The sequence below is a fragment of the Neodiprion pinetum genome, chromosome 4, assembly GCF_021155775.2.
Source record: "Neodiprion pinetum isolate iyNeoPine1 chromosome 4, iyNeoPine1.2, whole genome shotgun sequence".
NCBI classification, from domain to species: domain Eukaryota; kingdom Metazoa; phylum Arthropoda; class Insecta; order Hymenoptera; family Diprionidae; genus Neodiprion; species Neodiprion pinetum.
This window is the reverse complement of record NC_060235.2, coordinates 2,311,402-2,330,055: the sequence shown is the minus strand read 5'-3', so window position 1 is coordinate 2,330,055 and position 18,654 is coordinate 2,311,402. Positions and strand designations below refer to the sequence as shown.

Genomic DNA, 18,654 nt, shown 5'->3' with positions numbered 1-18,654 from the left:
TGGTAAGCGGTAGTTAAGTTGTAATAATATAAAATAAATTATACATCACGAAGCAAAATAGAAACCAAAAAATGCTGTCGCAGTTTAATCGTAGTATTTCTTTCTTTCTTTCTTTCTTTCCCTCCATCGTCTATCCTCTCTGTACAATTCAAACGACAATTAAACATGGATAATTTGTTCTATTCTTCAATTAGTTCCATAAACGAAGAAAAAATTCTTTTTGTACAACGCGAGCATGTTTCACGCGTGTTTTCCGTGCGCAAAGCATCCGTTTCTAACGAGGATAGAGTGAATCTGCGACAGCGCATGCGCGGAGGAGTTAAAAGTGATCTTGTATGTACTTGGCGCATGCGCTGTCGCTAATAAATCTGACATCGCGCAACCCTAACCTAAATTTCATGCTTCGTGAAATAAAAAAAATAAAATAAACAGAATAAAAAAAAAAAACGCGTAACACTCCTCTTTTTGTCTCCTTGTCACACACGAAATATACCATTTTACGTATACGGAGGCGAAATCGTATTGCATGGAAATATCAGAAAATGAAATAACTTTCGTTATTACAGTGTTCCGTGTTTTTTTTTTTTTGTTTTTCTTTAAGATGACGATGCAGGCGGTTAAAGGATGAGTCAGCATTGTACTACACAATACGTGAGAGACTTATGCGCGTTAATTAATGAGGGCAGACGGAGGTCCGCGGATGTCTCATAACTTAGTTTAATAGCTAGCACACACAATTGGAATGCCCCTCGTTTCCTGCGGATGTACAAAAGAGAATCTTGAAACAACACCACATGTCCCGTATACATCTATGCACCTATATACGTATGGATACGTATAAATATATATATATATATATATATATATTTATATAGGTATACATGTAACGTGTAAATATTGTAACGATAACTAAATAATGAATTGGAATTCTATACATGATATCTATATCGTCATGATACAATAATCTTCACGGGGAGAATTTCATTGAGCTACTTTACGAAGGTGCGCGTCAAGTTAAGAGATTCATCAGCAGTGCTACTGCAACACTAATAAGTCCCTTTAGGATATTCTTGTCTCCGTGCAGGATCTTCGCGGCAAGGGAAGAGGAAAGGAGAGAGAGAGAGAGAGAGAGAGAGAGAGGGGTGGATGAACCTATTCTTGGACCACTTTCGAACCCTCCTCAGGTTCCACGATATCTTATATTTAGTCTCGAGATCTCTGCACGGTGTATATATACACATATATAAATATACATATACAAAACATTTCTATTATGCATCCGTTAGAATTTTTCTTCTCTCGTGATTTTTTTCTTTCTTTCATCCCCACCCTTACTTTCGATGTATCTTTATGGTTTCTACATTCCGAGTGAAAAATATCGTTCTTGCTGTTTTCCCCCGTATTTTTTACTTCCTGCAAGACTAACAATAAGACTTCACGTATCCGTTTAATTTTGCATAATCTTTTCACCGATCGTCAAAACTGCAGCAGCGTATAAATAAATCATTCGTAAGAGAGATAGATAAAATCTATATATATATATATATACACATAAATACATACATTCGTACGAATAACAATAATAACAATGATAATAATAATAATAATAATATAAATAACAATTTTGACATTTCTCGGCTCTACTAACCTGTGGCTGATATCCGTGCATTGGGTCGTGCTGCTGATGATGCTGTTGCTGATGTTGCTGATGGGGATGGGGGATCGCCGGGATGTCAAAATCCTCGTCGCCGAAACTCGGGGTGTGGAATGTCTGCAAAATAACGGAGTCATCGTCGACAAATTATTACAAATAAATCAGTCCTCCTAATACGGATAATTCTTTACTCGTAATAACATCTTTCCACGCTTGTTTTTTGCTTTCCTTTTTTCCCATCCTTTTTTGTACAAATATTTATTACTTCTTGGCAAAATATTTCAATATAACGACAAACGAAGACAAAGTGAATTATTCAAGGAATCTCTCGTGTCTTCGAAGGAATGAGAATAAATACATATTAACGTAATATCAAACATACAACGCAAAGACGTCGGTATTTACAAAGTATATGTACATATATTATTATACACGTAGACAAGAGTTACCCCCCATACTTTTGGGTGGCAATTTATTCCGTCTTCAAAGGGGCGGATGGCGTTGGGGGGAATGGGGGAGGTAGGAGAGGGCTCCGGATGTGTGTGTGTGTGTGCAAGTGCACACCGCGTGCGGAAGAAGAGAAAATAAATTTTCCAAAGGAATAAAAGTTTTTAAATTGGATTTAATAGCGTCAGGAATTTTCCTTTGAGGGGACTTTCACCCCTCCGCCCCTCCGCCCTTCCCCTTCCGCCGCCACTTTCGTATTCTGCAGAATGGCGGGTGGGAGGGAGAGAGGTAGGGGGGGTGTAGAGGCACAGGGGTGGGTAGAGTACTACCCCTATTGATCGAACGCGTCTCTTTCTTTCCCTCAAACTCCTGCTAGCTATAACGTATAACATAACATGTACAATATCGCGTGTGTATACACTATACACGTGTACGTATACGTATATCGGTACACGCGTGTCCTACAATGTAAAACCTCTCGGGTAGTCGATTCATTTTTTATTGAACAGAAATAATATTCAACGGGATTCGAGAAATGGAAATGTGAAAAAATGTTTATATTACAGTGACAATAAAATTTCATCACCCAGCAATGATACGTATACGATGTGTCTATAGCTTGATAATACATACGTAGATACGTGCATGTATACATTATACGTATATACCAACACAGGTGTGCCAGCATACGTGTGTATGTTATATGGTATATAACACGGATATGTTTTATACCTAACCTGTGTATACTTTGATCCGAGAGGGAAATTAGTCTTTACGAATATCATCGCGAGCAGAGAAATCTCTTCCTTTTTCTTTTTTTTAATCCTCTGCTTTTTATCATTGTCGCACTTGAGATGAGACTCGTTCGTTTGATATTCCCGTTTTCTTTAATCTCTTCTCTCGTCAAATATAAGAGCTTCAAACACGATCCTCTCGTTTTCCTTACATTTCTTGCAATAACACGATAACTCTATTATATATATATATATATATATTCTTCTAATTATATTGACTGAAGAGGGAGGTAAAAAAAAAAAAGTGCAACAAATAAGTAAATAATAACTTGCACGACGAAAACGAGTTTGGGATTGTTTGTGTTAGGTATTATACGAATAATCGAGCGTCAGGATCAACTCGTAACAAAATTCGTCGTTGTCGTCGTTGGAGTAAAACAAGCGTAAAATATTATTAACGAAGGGGGAAAGAAGAGGGCGGGGGTGTTAAGTGGATATAACGTATAAATTATACGTATAATACGAGGTTGCACAGAGCCGCAGTGAGATAACGAAGCCGCGCGACACGCGCGATGCATTGGCCGTGTATGTTTATAATAATAACAACTCGGTTTTAGCGTAGATCGGTATAATAAACTTGTAAGTTCCTGTACAAATGCACGGAAGGTCGTAGGTGTGGGTGGAGGTTAACCGTGAGGGTATGTGGACCGAAAACGGTTAAGAGGATTCCGAGCATTACCGTATTTCTGTTTACTCTCTCGCGGCGATGGGAGAAAGGGAGGAAAGCCGAAACGGAGGAGACTCCTAAATTTCATCCTTATCTCGGTACGGCGAACAGCCTAATATTGCTATTTATTACCGTTAATGCGCATAATTGGGAAATAAATTGAACGATGATCGCTAAATATGCAGCTAATTTCTTGCGCGAGGTTTATAAATGAGAGAAAGGGAGATAGATGGATTAGATAGACAAAGATAAAGATTGATCGTAAATAATTGTAAAAATTCAACAACGAATGTTTGTTCGACGATAACAAATAGTTATTTATACCGATGTGATTTATGCTGTCATTAAAATTACATTATATTCATTTTCACGAGTAATCAACGAAGAATGATGACGCAATGTAATAACAAGAGAATAGAAGAGGAGAGGAGAGGAGAGAAGAGAATGAAATAATACATCGAATGGAAAGGTCGACCATTTTTCTTCCATATAATACTTTACTCTGAAGAGAAGTAAAGTTCCTCTCGTCTCTTTTCTTCTTTCTCTCTTTTTCTTTCATCTCGTTAAAACTTACGCGGCGGCACTTTGCTAAAGTAACTTTCAGCTACGAGAAAATATTATTTAGACGGTTTCCGGGATTTCTCTCTCTCTCTCGCACTCTCTCTAATTCCACTTTTATTCTTACGTACATACATTGTTATATACTCTGCGTAGTCGTCGTTGTCGTCGTCGTTCCGACAACTCGTTCGCCAAACTCTTGTTTTACATTTGCAACTTCGTCTAGTTCCTCCTCCTCCTCTTCGTCTTTATCTTTTCATATATTTCTATTTACCTTTCTCTCAATCTCTAGCGGAACAAAAAACGTTTCTGAAAACGCCAATTCCAAAATTCATACCCAACATCTGCAGAAACATATATGTTACGTATATATATACGTAACACGGAAAGAACGAATCGCGTCACGTGATTTTTACATAAAAATAATACGTATTCAATTATCGTAAAAAGTATTGGAAAGGCCTCGTGCAAATGCGTATAATTAAAAAAAATAAATAACAAACAACGATGAAATGAAAAAGAATTCAAAGGAGTGAAAGAAAAAGAAAAGTACATGTCCGAAAAAAAAAGAAATTAAAAAAAATTCTCGAGGAACAGAAAATAACGAAAGAAAATTATTAAACGAGAGAAAGTTGTTTGTGACCGGTGTGGTGCGGTGATTAGGCATGCGTGGCGAAAATTACCTCGACGTAACGCAAGATTAATTACCTGGAGAGCAGATCCGTATAAACGTGTATATATAATAATGTACGTGTACGTATAACGTAGACGTACATTACAAATCTGTACATAGGTACATACAAACTGAGTGCAAGTATTTAATGAAAAATACGATAGGTGTTTGAAAATGTCAAAAATTTATACATATATATATAAAATTGATAGATAATTCATATATATGGAAAAAAAAAAAAAAAGGCTGTAAATTTCTCATCTAGTAAATATATTACTGCCTATAAATTTACAACCAACAGAGCCTGCGATTTTCCGTGAGGAAAATAACCAAGGATGATTTTTTTATTAATTAATATGCACAGAGAATATGTAAAGTGGTTCGGTGAAACAAAATTTTGGGTCAAAAAAAAAAAAATTTTTTTTTTCTCAACATCGAAAAAACTTTTGCACAAGTACGATGTCGTTTCTTCGACAGACTAAAGATTCCAGTTTCATTTTAGAAATTCCCAGAGTTTTCCCGGTTTCCCTTGTGCGCACGAACCCTGAATTAAATTCTCTCTTTACATTTACCAACACAATCGTAAAGTAAAACTGAAATTTCCCACACATTCGATGTTAATTTTAATTAGGACAGAAACCAGCAGATTGAATTAATTTATATTCCTATCGTACAATTTCTCGTTCCTTCATACTTTCCTCCAAGTTTTAGAAATCGCATAACGTGTTATTTCCAAACCGCACACACATTCTTCAACCCGTATCAAATATTCCGTTTGCGCCAACCTATTATTTATAGCAGCAAGCAAGCAATCGATTTGTGATTAGTGAGTTTCCTCTTCTCGATACGAGTATTGATGAGAAAGTTACTTCCGCTATAGGCTGATTCTGAGCGTATTGCCTTCGTTTCGACATACATTGCACGCATATGCACGTATGTATGTACATCGAGCGTGTATCTACTATGTAAGGATAAATAAATGTACGCCCTGCAGGCCGAAGCTTGAATTAACCAGAGCGTGAAAGATTCATTCGTCGTTACCAAACGATCATTAATATATTTTTACTCAACGCAAACACATGTGTATGTATGTCTATATGTATACACGCAGAGAATTACTTTCAACACTCGACACAACAAACGACGCGTCTCGTTAATCATTGTCAATGCAAAGTAAATTCAATCACACGTGGAATACTGGTGGATGAATAACAAGAAAAAAAAAAAAAAAAATTATTACCAACAAACAAATTATTATTCATCACATTTATATTTATATACCTGCTTATATACTTATAACTTTGTAACTGGTTTTTGTTTTTGTTTCTTTTCTTTTCTTTTTTTAGGGGGCGGGCAAAATTATATTCTAGGTTTACATTATACTGCATAAAGTAAAAGGCAACCTGTGTACTTAATCATAAGATATTATATCGCCTAGACAGAAGGTTGCCTGTATAGTTAATAATAATTAAAAACGGAATAGAAACAGATTGCATAACGTGAATTAATTGTAAAACTTTTATATATATATATATATATACACACACACACATCATCTATGGAACGTCGTTTTCTTTTACTTACGTCGAAGTTTTACAATATGTTATATATATATATATATATATATATAACATTGGGAAACAGCGAAATGAATTCCTGTACCTACACAGATATCCTGTGGCCTTGCTCTTGGCAATTATATCAGCCGGGTGAAAAAGTGTTTTATAATAATAGAAAACCAATGAAATGAAATAATGAAACGAAAAAAAAAAATATTAACAACTAGAAAGCCAGCGAGGGCAGGAAAAATATGCCCACTCGACGGTTTTATAATTGGTCGAAACGCCGCGGGAAGAATTAATTGGTGTAGAATAATTAAAAAATTCCATTCAATTATACATTATTATAATTATACTTGTTCAGCAAAATTTCAAATTATCACACCGTCGATTTTCTGTTGTACGTAACACTGTAACGCGGCCTATTATTCGTCATGCAAATGAATTAAAATATCCGAAAATTCGGATGTGAAAAATTCTTGCAGCAGGTAACGATATTTTTTTTTTTTTTTTTTTTTTTTTCCTAACGCGTAATGAAAAAAGGACCTATTTAATCACCCGACCATAAATTTTCTCCGCGGTTAAACTGCCCGCCAAATATTATCCGCGTTAGAAACTCGAGTGAGAGTGATAGAGTGAGAGAGAAATAGAGAGTGAAAGAGAGGGAGAGACGGAGAGAGAGGGAGAGAGGGAGAAAAAGTTTTAAAAAATACAACCGGTATAATATTTATGGCAAATTGCCAATTACAGAGATTACATACAGATTGCATTGACTGATTCGGGCCTTCGGGCGAATATTTGGCGAGACGAGAAGAACGAAGAGGTTATTTTATTATTATCATTATCATTTGTTTATTATTATGATACGTATAGAAGAAGCCTAAGATCGTTGTAAAATCGAACCTCCATTATCAGCCGCGTACGCTACGGAATTCCGTAATTTCTGCACGTACGTGTATAAAACATACTCATTACATTCCAATGTGTATTATTATAAATTATCGACAGTTATAATCCAACATTTATACTGCAAAACATACGCCGTTGAAATTGGAATAGTTGACTGTAGCATACGACCAGGAATCTGTACAATTATTTGCACGTTATGGATAATGAATTTGTTGGTATTAACGCACAAGCGTAGCAAAAAAATTTCTTTTTTTTAAATGAGGTTTACATTTGTACTAAAATTAAAAATACGATGGTATATTAATTTGCGATTAAACAGAATCAACGATTACGGGGAATTAAATATCTATAAATAATAATTGACGATATTATAGTTATCAAGATATTTCTTTCGTCATATTTGGTAAAGTTTGCATAACGTTTGTTTTTTTTTTTTTCTAAATTATTTTCTTTTGTTCTTACACGGAATGAAATTGCGACGTAATGTAATTAGTTTACACAGGTGTGTTTCGAGAAGTCGGAAATGTGAGATACCAAGCGATTTTTACTCTCGATATATTACATCAATTCCGCTGCTCGATTCTGATCCGCATGTTTCGAATGTTTTACGGTGTATATTTGTACATAAATGGTGTGTGCGTTTTTTCTTTCTCGTCATATTTCGCCCGAAGGCAGTTTACGCGGAATAATACAAGATAAACACGTTATCGTTGTATCAATTTTTCCCTTTTTCTTCCACCTTGCCGCTAAACCAAGGTTTCAAGATACTACGTACGACAATAAAACACACAGCTTCGAAATTCTGGAAATTTTTCGGTACGAAGAGGAAATGGTGGATAGAAAAAAAAAAAAAAAAAAAAGAAGAAAAACCATAATATAATATGTGAACGTAAACTCGAATCTGAGCACATGACATTAAAAAATGAAATAGTAAAAAAGAAAAAAAACCTGCAAGAATATATTTACATCGTAACTACATTATAATAAGTGCAAAGGAATAAACGTCAAATAAAAAACAAAAAAAAAAAAAAAAAAATCTGCTTTACGTCCGCATTTTATACGTGCATACGTACAAAAACTTCTATATACATAGACAGATACATACAAATATGGTAAAACGAATTTTATCTTCAGAGTGATAAAATCAGAGCGATATATTAAACTCTTAACGACGTAACCTCCGTTTTCCCTTCCGTTTCCTTCTCCCACCCACCATCAATGCCAATAAGATTAATAGTTACGGCCGCCGCATGTCCAGATTATTATACATATATTTTAGCCTACGAATTGCAAAGTTTGCACAGAGATAACGTAACGCTAGTTTATTCGGTTTATAGTCCCATCATTCTCTGAGTAACTACATACATGTACAAATACTTCAAACAATTATACAGTGATAATAATATATTTTTATCGCGCGTTCGACACACACACACACACACATACACATATATATATAATATATAATAATGTAGCATATTAGAAAAATTGTCAGGAAAAATCGAGAAACGAAATTAAATAATTGTATTACCTGACAATATTTTCTCATTACAACTCTTTGTTTTCAGTTATTGCACGAATATTATTATACTGTCATTTTCACTTACGATAATAAATAATCTCGTCATGCATAAAGAAAGAGAGAGAGAGAGAGAGAGAAAAAGAGACAAAGTGTGACAAGATGAAAGAGAAATATATATATATATATATATATATATAAGGAGCTGGTGAAAAAATGTCCTCCAAATCTTTCCATTTGAAAAAATAGAGAAGAGTATAAATAATGTAGAGGAAAAGAAAGAGAAAAGAAGAAGAAAGGAGAAGCTGTGCGGGATAGAATATAGACGGCGTGACAAAGCGAGATGGAAGATGAAAAAAAAAAAAAAAAAAAAAAAAATAAATAAATAAAAGAAAGAAGACAATTTACTTTTTGTCGTCATCGTCATCGTCATCGTCGACGTCGTCGTAGTTCCAGTGAAGGGAAGGGAAGGGAAGAAGGTAAAAAGACGTCGTTACAAACTGTCGAGAGGTAAAGGTGCGTATATCCGTGTATAAGGTACGAGGTATCATACGTATAGTTTTATACATATGTGTGAAAGAGACGACCAACCAAAGACCGAGGCTTCCCCCCCTTCCTCTCGCCTTTCTCGTTTTCTTTCTCCCTCTTTCTTTGTCCCTAGATGACAGATATAACTCTAGCTAGCGCTTATTGTAACAGCTGTAACAAATGTTCCCCTCCTCTACCCTCCCCATTCGTTTCTCCCGCTACTTCCCTCCGCCGTCCTCTTATGCACGCACACACACACGTATACTTTACGTATTCGTTTCTGCTTCACGGTTAATCGTGACGGGGTTCTCGGATTATAATTCTTCTTCAAATAACTCATCCGGAGGTTGATCCTCAGTGGGGCGAGGGCGTGGGGTGGATGAATGTTTCATCATCATCATCATCATCATCATCATCATCATCATCATCATCATCATCATCATCATCATCATCATCATCATCATCATCATCATCGATCGAACGAACGAATATACCGTACGATGATAATATAAATAAGCCGCGTTATTAGTTTTCAATTACCGTAAAGTATACACAGAGTACATATTACAAGTCGTGTGATACATCGGACTAATTAAATTTGAACAATTCTCCGATTGTTGTAGGATAAAAAAAAAAAAAAGCTGACGTGTCACATGTTTGTAGGTGTCAGGTATCAGGTATATTAGGTATAATTTAATCGTAAGACTCTCACCTGATCGGCCATGTTGTAGCTACCGTGGTAGGAGCTCTGATGGTGCTGCGGAACGCTCAGGGACAGGTCGAGATTGTCGCTTCTCTGAAAACGAGAAATGGAAACCAGAATTTTACAATGTGCTTTGATTTTTTACTTTTTTTTCTTCATATATATATATATTTCTTCTGTTTTACGACATTTAATTCGTAGCTACCGCTAATCGTCCCGTCGTATGGTCAACTTCGGTGAACGATGTTGTAAAATACCGGAGACGATTTGAAAGGTAAGATACAAAAAAAAAAAAAAAAATTATCACCTAACCAATTCTTAAGCTGCCATGAAACGGCAGCATCGATTGCGGGTAATAATACACGATCAACGGACAAGCTTTTATTTATAATTCCACGATTTTGATTTTTTCAAAGGCATCCATCACTTTTACCAATATACGTACATATACACACGTGTGACGATAATTTGTCGAATGTCAAAAATGGCATCATTTGTCCGATAATTTGACTCTTTTCTCTGACACGTCATCGTCGTCGGCATTAAACGTAACGGTTACTCGAGATAAAATACGAAACTACGTTATTTACAACATGTCACGAGAATCGGGTGGGTAGTTTGTTGCAACGTCTCCCCCCCCCCCTCTTTATCCATCTTCCCCTCGTGCCGCACGAGAATATTGACAGCTATCCAGTTTGCTGTTTATACCTCATACCCACATCCATAGACATGTTATAACAATATTCTCACGGTATCTCGAAGCGCGGCGGGTCGTTGCAGGTCGTGTATTCTCTGCTGTTGGTATACACAAGTTCGTTGCACGACTCACAAAACCTCTCCTCATTCCTTCCCTCTTTAAGTTCCTTTGCCCGGACGAGGAGGACGAGGAGGACGAGGAGGCAGTCGGGCAAACAGGAAAGGGAGAGAAGGAAAGAAAGAAAGAGAGAACAAGAGAAGCAAAACCTCCTCCTCGTCCTCCTCGTCCGACGCCTGCAACGGTCATTGTTTAGCCAGACATTCCCTTATTATTCCCTTCCTTCTTCGTCTATTTTCCCGCCACCCTCAAAATCCCCCATCAATTCTTCCATCTCTTGTCACATTTTCATGTCCGCATAATATAATGCACAATTCAATAGCGATTGATCGATATATGTATATATATATATATATTATATACGACGAGGCGGTGATTAATTATTTTATTTGTTCCCTCGAAAGTGAGACAATCGTTATTATACCAACGCGTTATAAGTGTAAAAATATTTCATCCGCCCGTAAGATGAATTTTATCATCAACGTTACACGTTGTATCAAATATACAACATATTATAATACACGCATCTTGTTGCAAGAAATAAATCGGTATATGATTTCTTCCATGCGTATAAACGCGATTATAAGCACGTGTGAACGTTTGATTCGGGGGTCGGAAAAAATAAAAAACTCCAAAAGCGACAAGATTGTATACTCATATACGTATAAACGTGTAATATGTGTGACATTTTGTTACATGTGTACGTACGTAATACGGCGATAAAATCGTATTATTACAAAGAACAGAGGAAACCATCCATCACGTCACATCGTATCGCTGAGGAGCGAAGTAAGGAGGAGATAAAGAAAGAATGAAAAGAGAAGAAAAAGAAAACACACGCACACGCGTGAAAACGATGAAAAGAAAATGGAGGAAAAGAGATAGTACGTGATTTTTTTTTTCTTTTTTTTTTTGTCTACCGCCAGCGGTTGCAGGTTTCCATCAAAACTATCTCTAAAAGTAATCTGAGAGGACCTCCTCGTCGTCGTCGTCGTCGTCATCCTCGAATTGTGACGTGTCGTAAAAAGACAAACCTGCACCGGCGTATAAGAGGCGACATATACGCGTCAAAATAGATCAATCTTTCGTTACAAACATAATCTCGTACGTAACATGGTCCGTATGTGTAGATAAACATACGCGTGTGTCTATGTGTGCGTTAACATGTACCCACGCTCATGTATACCTATATATAAGGTATAAATGTATCGCGATAAGCGGAGTGTCCTCGAGATAAGTCGATAATGTTAATGTGACGTCGAGTGAATCGCTCTGTTGTATCAATGCTATGCGTTACAGGCATAAGATTATATACGATGTACGCAGATGCATACACACCCATGTACAAGTGTGTAATAAGGAGCCTAAATAATAACGTAATATACCCGATTTCGTACAAGAATTATCCGTTTCGCTTTCCATACACGTAAATACGTAAGTAAAGTTCAGAGATACGTTTATTGATATCCATTTGTACCTATCTATTCGCCGGTCTATCTATCCATCCATATAATCGATCTCCGAAGTAAACTCTGTCAAAATTAATTAATATCCCTGTATTGTTGTAAAAATGAAAACTGACACCACGGCGTGCGAGAACAATGTTGTATTTCACTACGCGTCACACGTACGTACGTATTTGTTATTTAACGGTATACCAAGGGACTCGACGGAGAACGGAGATGAACTTTTACCGGGAGACATTGCACGGGATGTGAAACCGCGCGCGAAGAGGATTACAGGAATTACCGTAATTACGCGGACAAATTACCGCCAATCTCTATTATATCTCGATTGTAGGAATGTACAATATCTACATGTATGTACGCACGTATACGCGAGTGTGCGAACGAATCTATTATAATACGTATTATTCTTCTGCTTCGCTTGTAATACCGCTGCAATGAGACAGGGAGTAAAAATAAAACTATCAACTATACATTGTGTACGTGTATAGTAACGGAGTTGAAAAAAAAAACAAAAAAAAAAGAAAAGATACAAGCGGTAGAACGACGAACGAAAATTATTTTATACGGGTCTGTAACCTGCATCGTATTGTATCTACGTGTCCGGATTATTGTAACATCGAGAAACGTTAAACTTTTCAACTTGTCATTAATTAATATCCGCGCACCGTTCGGCAAATGATATAATAAATATATAAATATAATGTAAATTACACAATAACGCGTGACTCGCAATCAAAGTATTAATAATTCGCTCGGCGTCGCTAAGAAATGGTGATAGAACACGTTTTTGAAAACACCATTGCCTTGAAAATTACCAAAGAAAAAAAAAAAAAAAAAATCCAGTTAAAAATACGGGTACTCGATGCTACTTGTAGCTATATCAACGAGCTTGCCGCGAAAGTGCTAACGAGGCAATTATCGTCTTCTTGTACATTCTCGGATATCGTCGTCATCGTCGACGATGAGCCGCTGGAGATGCCGAATATCAAAACTACCGATTCGAGAGATAAAGAGGAGAAAAGAATTTGCAAGATCGTAATTGAAACTCGGCCGCAACAATTGTCAACGTTAACAAAATACATTTTTCCGTACATCGGCATTAAATTGTGGTTATATAAATATAAAGAATTAAAAAATAAATACAAAATACAATTCCTTCTTTATCCTAACAATTTATCGCTCTGTTTGCGTTTAATTTCATCGCACAACCGTGTATTCGTATTTTTCAATCAACTGTGGATAAACGATTGGAGAAAAAAAAAATAAATAAACAGGACTCTGCTATACGTATAAATAAATAAATAAATATATACACATATTAATATATATATACCCATCGTATTTATAATACGAGGTTAGAGTTTAAACGTACATACATTGTTATTACAAAGATGGATTTTACAGGAAAACTGGTTGTTTCGCAACTCTGTTCACAATGAACAGAAATCGTCTTAAATTATTGACAAACTCATATTTTCTATACACGGTAAAATTCCATTCGTTATTAGTAATTCCAGATTCGTAAAGTTGGAGTGACATTCCCCCCCCCCCCCCCCCCCCAACGTTTCGTTAAAAGTTAAACTTGTACCGATGTCAACCTCGTTAAATGTACAATTACCATCTAAAATCATTCGTGTAATCGCCACTCGATAAATACAAAGAGAAAAAAAGAGATATAGAACCCTTATCCACGTTTCGCAATGTACGCATACAGTGTGTGCGTGTCATCGTATAATACATAACTATGACGTTGCCAACTCACCAAGGGTTGAAAAAAATTTACATAATTCAAATTTTCGCAAACAAAAGCGAGAGAATGAAGGTAATTGGAATCAATTTCTCTTTTTTTTTTTATTTTCTCTCCGAAATTGTATGAATCATATTTTCCATCGCGAACGATAAACGATAAAATACAATCACACACACACACACACACACACACACACACGGGCGCATACATTATACGTGTATAGTAATATTTTATAAAACGCGTGGATCAATTTTTATACGCGGAGTGGCTAGTCTGGAAAAAAAGGAAAAAAAAGGAAAAAAAAAAAAAACATAGGCGATGGTGGGAGATGACGAGGGCACAAACACAGGCGCAGCGTTTCATTAGTTTTTCGTGACTGGTATGTGGTTTTTTTCCCCCCCTTTTCATCCTCCGCCATTCGACAACATTCGCCAATGTTTGATCTGCTAATTCATGTTTGTTCTCCCTTCCTTCCTTCCTTCATTCCTCCCCCTCTTCCCGATAATCATGCCATGGTATCGTTCTAGGCGAAGGCTGATTTTACAGGATTGTACATAGCAAAATGCATACGTAACATATCATATCGAATCCGTCAATCATTCACTAAAAATTGTTCCCGCGTAATCGGAATGTAAAAAATCGGTGAAAACCAGTTGGTATTTAAAGAAATTCGCGGAAACGAATAGAGGAAAAAAAAAAAACAGATAAGAAAGCACCAAGCAATAAAAAATTCTTTACAGAATCTAGTCGTTGTTACATTCAACAACAACAACAACAACAACAATAATAATAATAATACAGATTAAACCATTTTCGTGATTTTCCATCACCCTAGTAAAATTTGGTTCAGTTATAAATATTCAACGTCCAACTAAAAATAATACATGTAATAAAATTATAAGACAGGTTCATTCGTTGCACAGCCCAAGCACGCACAAACGCGTATCACCGACTATTATGCGATTAAGCACGTAAATTCCTCGGCGTAAATTTTTCGCGTATATGCGTAATAAAATGGCAATGGGTACATTTTCTTTTCAAGCCAATCTCCCTCTCTCTCCCATTTTTTCCTCAATATTTGACAATCCAGCTGCAGCTGATTTACGGTTATACGTGTATAAGCCACAAATTAAACCTATTCACGCACTCCATGTATAACAACAACAACAGCAACGAAATCCGATATGAGCGACTACTTTTTTCGTTTTACTCTCTTCCATGCCACGTTGAACGTCGTGCTGCAGCAGGAGCGGCAGCTGTTGCATTTCGTGTACGGTACATAATCGTTGGAAAATGCAAGTAACATATACCCTGGATTTGTTTTTTTTTCTTCCTCCCTCACTCCGCGCACCTATTTACAAAATACGATCGTTAACGTTGGATTATAATAGCCACGTGCAATCTCCGTGTTAAATTTCACGTACCTACAATAATGTACCCGCGTACACGTCGTACAAGCTCGATACATTTTCAGAAAACTTCAACCTACGCCTTGATGTCCAGTCTGCGTGCGTGTGTAACGATTACGGTTACATTGGTACAACGTTTTATAATAATAACAACAACAATAACAATAACCACAGAAAATACTAACAAACAACGAGGGTCCATTAATGACTTGTTTTTCTTCCAGGTATACATACATACATGTGTGTGTATGTGCGTGTGTGTGTGTGTGCGTGCACGTGTAGATATAAATTTACAACTTCCTGTGTACACGGTATATATCGGGGCACACATCCGGTCGTGTGTAAGCGGTTGAAGATAAAAGAATGTGAAAAAAGGCATAAAGGAAGCGTAAACGAAAATATATACATATTGTACGGTTGATAAACTGCGATAAGTAATAGTTCATGTATATATATATATATACATATATGTTATTTTTAAACGAACAACGACGCCCGAGTTACGTGCATTAAGTAAAATCACACCGACAACGAGGCATGTCATGCTTATAATTACACGTTGTTTCGCGAATTGACGCAACATCTGACAATGACTTCATTTTGTGTACATTGCAACCATACATACCGTGGTATCATATCGGTCGAATGACTCAGTTTAAACTTGCAGTCATACGTGTAATAATACGTTTATTTCTTGTGGAGAAGAAGAAGGAAGGGGAGAGACGAAAAAAAAAAAAAAAAAAAACAAATCAATTTTGCAACACTCAAATGAAGATTTATCACTGGCATTCCGAGAATTAATGAAAAAATAAAATATAATTACAGCGATCAGTTTCGTTTCTTATACATTGCGGAATTTGAGAAGAAAGCTTGTAAAGGCACAATTTATATTCCGATACGTTGGATCAATGATAAAAAAAAATAAATAAACAATAATAATAATTCCACATCCGCGTAATATACAAGAAACACGGCAAAGTAAGCGGAAAAAAAAAGTGAGTCGAGATAAAATAAAACTCGCTTGTGAAAATATCACAAGACGACGAATATTTTAAACCTGTTTCGGATAGGTTAAAGTATATTAATAAATCAAATTAAATAATTACGGCGAGTTTTAATCAGAAGCTTCGTACGTCGGCTCAAATCTGTTTTACAAACGTTTAACCGACCAGTTCTTTAATATTAATACATTGTTATACATATAAATTATACCTATACAATAATAATACGAAAAGGTACATGAGGCTACGTCGTAGTGAAAATGATGAAAAAAAAAAATTTGACATTTATCAGAATTTGACAACGTGATTTCAAGCGTTATTGTTCATCATTCGTTATCTCGTACCTGATATTGTTTGTAGTATACGTAGAACAGCGAATCGATAGACGCGATAAGCTGCAACGTGACGTGTCTCTCTCAACCGTGAAATCAACGCCGAGTCAATTTATGTACTCGCATGTACGCGCGTGCGTGTGTGTGTGTGTGTGTGTAAGTACGAATACCGACAATATTCGATAAACGGCATATTGTCAGTGTTACATTATGTTATTGTTAAAAGAGCCAATTCAACGAGTGACACAGCGTTCGATTCAATCATCCTTCGCAACATTATACACGATGTATGTAACACATAACACATAACACGTGCATACATGCATACGTATACGACAAGGTTGTCTCCGATAGTTTTAATACGAATGATTGTATAATACTTATAGATGTAAAAGGTACGAACGTCAAGTGCCGATCATATTTAAACTCGGCGCAAATTGTTGCCAGCAAACAACAATCGCGATGTACGATCGTCTGCGACGCGATTTTTATTACCATTCGTTACAAAACTATAAATTAATACATATTATATCAATCGGAATAATAATATGTATTTTTATAGTATATTACACGTAACGATAGCCGATTAAAACCTGTCAGCGATTTTGCAAGTTAAACGAGACATCGCGTCGAAATATATTCAATTCTATGAGAGATTATGTATAAATAACCGTCGATAAATGACGATGAACGGAAGAATAAATAAATAAAAAACAGTGTTTCAAACGGATAAATTGCAACGCGCGGTTAGAGAACCGATGGAAGAGTGCTTTTTACGTACGTACATACGTAAGTATAACATATGGGAACAAACTACGTTGACCGAATATTTCTTTTTTTTTTTTCCCCATTACATCTATTTTTCCCTCCTTCTTCTTCCTCCTCTTTTACGTTTCAACGTTACGTATGTAATACAGAGAGAAATCGGTTGTTGGTTGCTGGTTCTTCTTTTGCTCTAGCGGTGCCAATATTGGCTCTTTATACATATTTGCATACCCGATCACGCGCGTGTATAACATGTATGTACATATGTGCGTGTGTAACGTACACATGTACATATCTACACGTAATACGTACTCGTTTTATACGAATATCGATATGTTACTCGGGCCTGTAAACAGCATCGGCCTAACCTCAATCGGGTCAGAGACAATTTGATGAAAATAAAAAAAGGAGACGAAAGAGAGGGGTAAAAAAAAATGTAATGTCAGGTATTTGCCATTGGCAACACTTATTTATATCTTCCTATCTTTTTCTCTTCTTTTACATTGTATGCCAACATACTTGCCAACATGTATATATAAGTTTTATTAAAATCAAAAATTTTCCATTGTAAATTTTAACGCAAATACGTAGTGATTTACATCGCCGCATCGTATTTGTAAATTTTCAACTCTTTTGTCACCGTAAACGTGTAGTAAATTTGCAATAACTTTCAACACCGCATGTGTTAGTACCAAGTTGCTTCTTCGCTGTAATCACTACCGTTATACGGCAATAATATTCAAGTATATAACAATAATACGTATGGTATGTATACTGTGTACTTGTTGTTAAATTGTTGGTAAAGTCGTTGTACTAACAATAAGGGGACAGTGGCTCAGACGAGGAACGAGGAAGAATATCGAATGATCAATTTGCTGACGTCATGCTTCACACACACACGACAATACTAAGTGTAATATATAAATCCATGAAAAAACTATATATAATCATCAATAATTTCCAGTTGACTTTGGATTGACACGCGTTACATCATACAGCGTGTCTTGTATATTTGTATATTTGTATATGCATTAACTCCCAGCGTAACATTTTTATTAATCTCTTTCACTCTCTTTTTGTATTTGGATTTACCTTTTTTTTTC

At 36.0% G+C, this 18,654-nt stretch overlaps 1 protein-coding gene across 8 annotated transcripts in view; it reads right to left on the bottom strand.

Moving 5' to 3' along the window:
- Positions 1 to 18,654, bottom strand: part of LOC124215999 (TOX high mobility group box family member 3) — a 171,437-nt gene that overhangs the window by 19,942 nt on the left and 132,841 nt on the right. For 6 of the 8 annotated variants that reach the window (XM_069135829.1, XM_069135826.1, XM_069135827.1 and 3 more), the window contains exons 2-3: positions 10,021 to 10,104; positions 1,649 to 1,771 (exon numbers count right to left, since the gene is read on the bottom strand). In XM_069135829.1, coding sequence (XP_068991930.1) covers positions 1,649 to 1,771; positions 10,021 to 10,032 — 135 coding nt within the window. In that variant the 5' untranslated portion in view covers positions 10,033 to 10,104. Of the gene's footprint in view, positions 1 to 1,648; positions 1,772 to 9,578; positions 9,803 to 10,020; positions 10,105 to 18,654 lie in introns of those variants that run through there. The other 2 variants (XM_069135830.1, XM_069135831.1) reach the window with 2 other exon arrangements.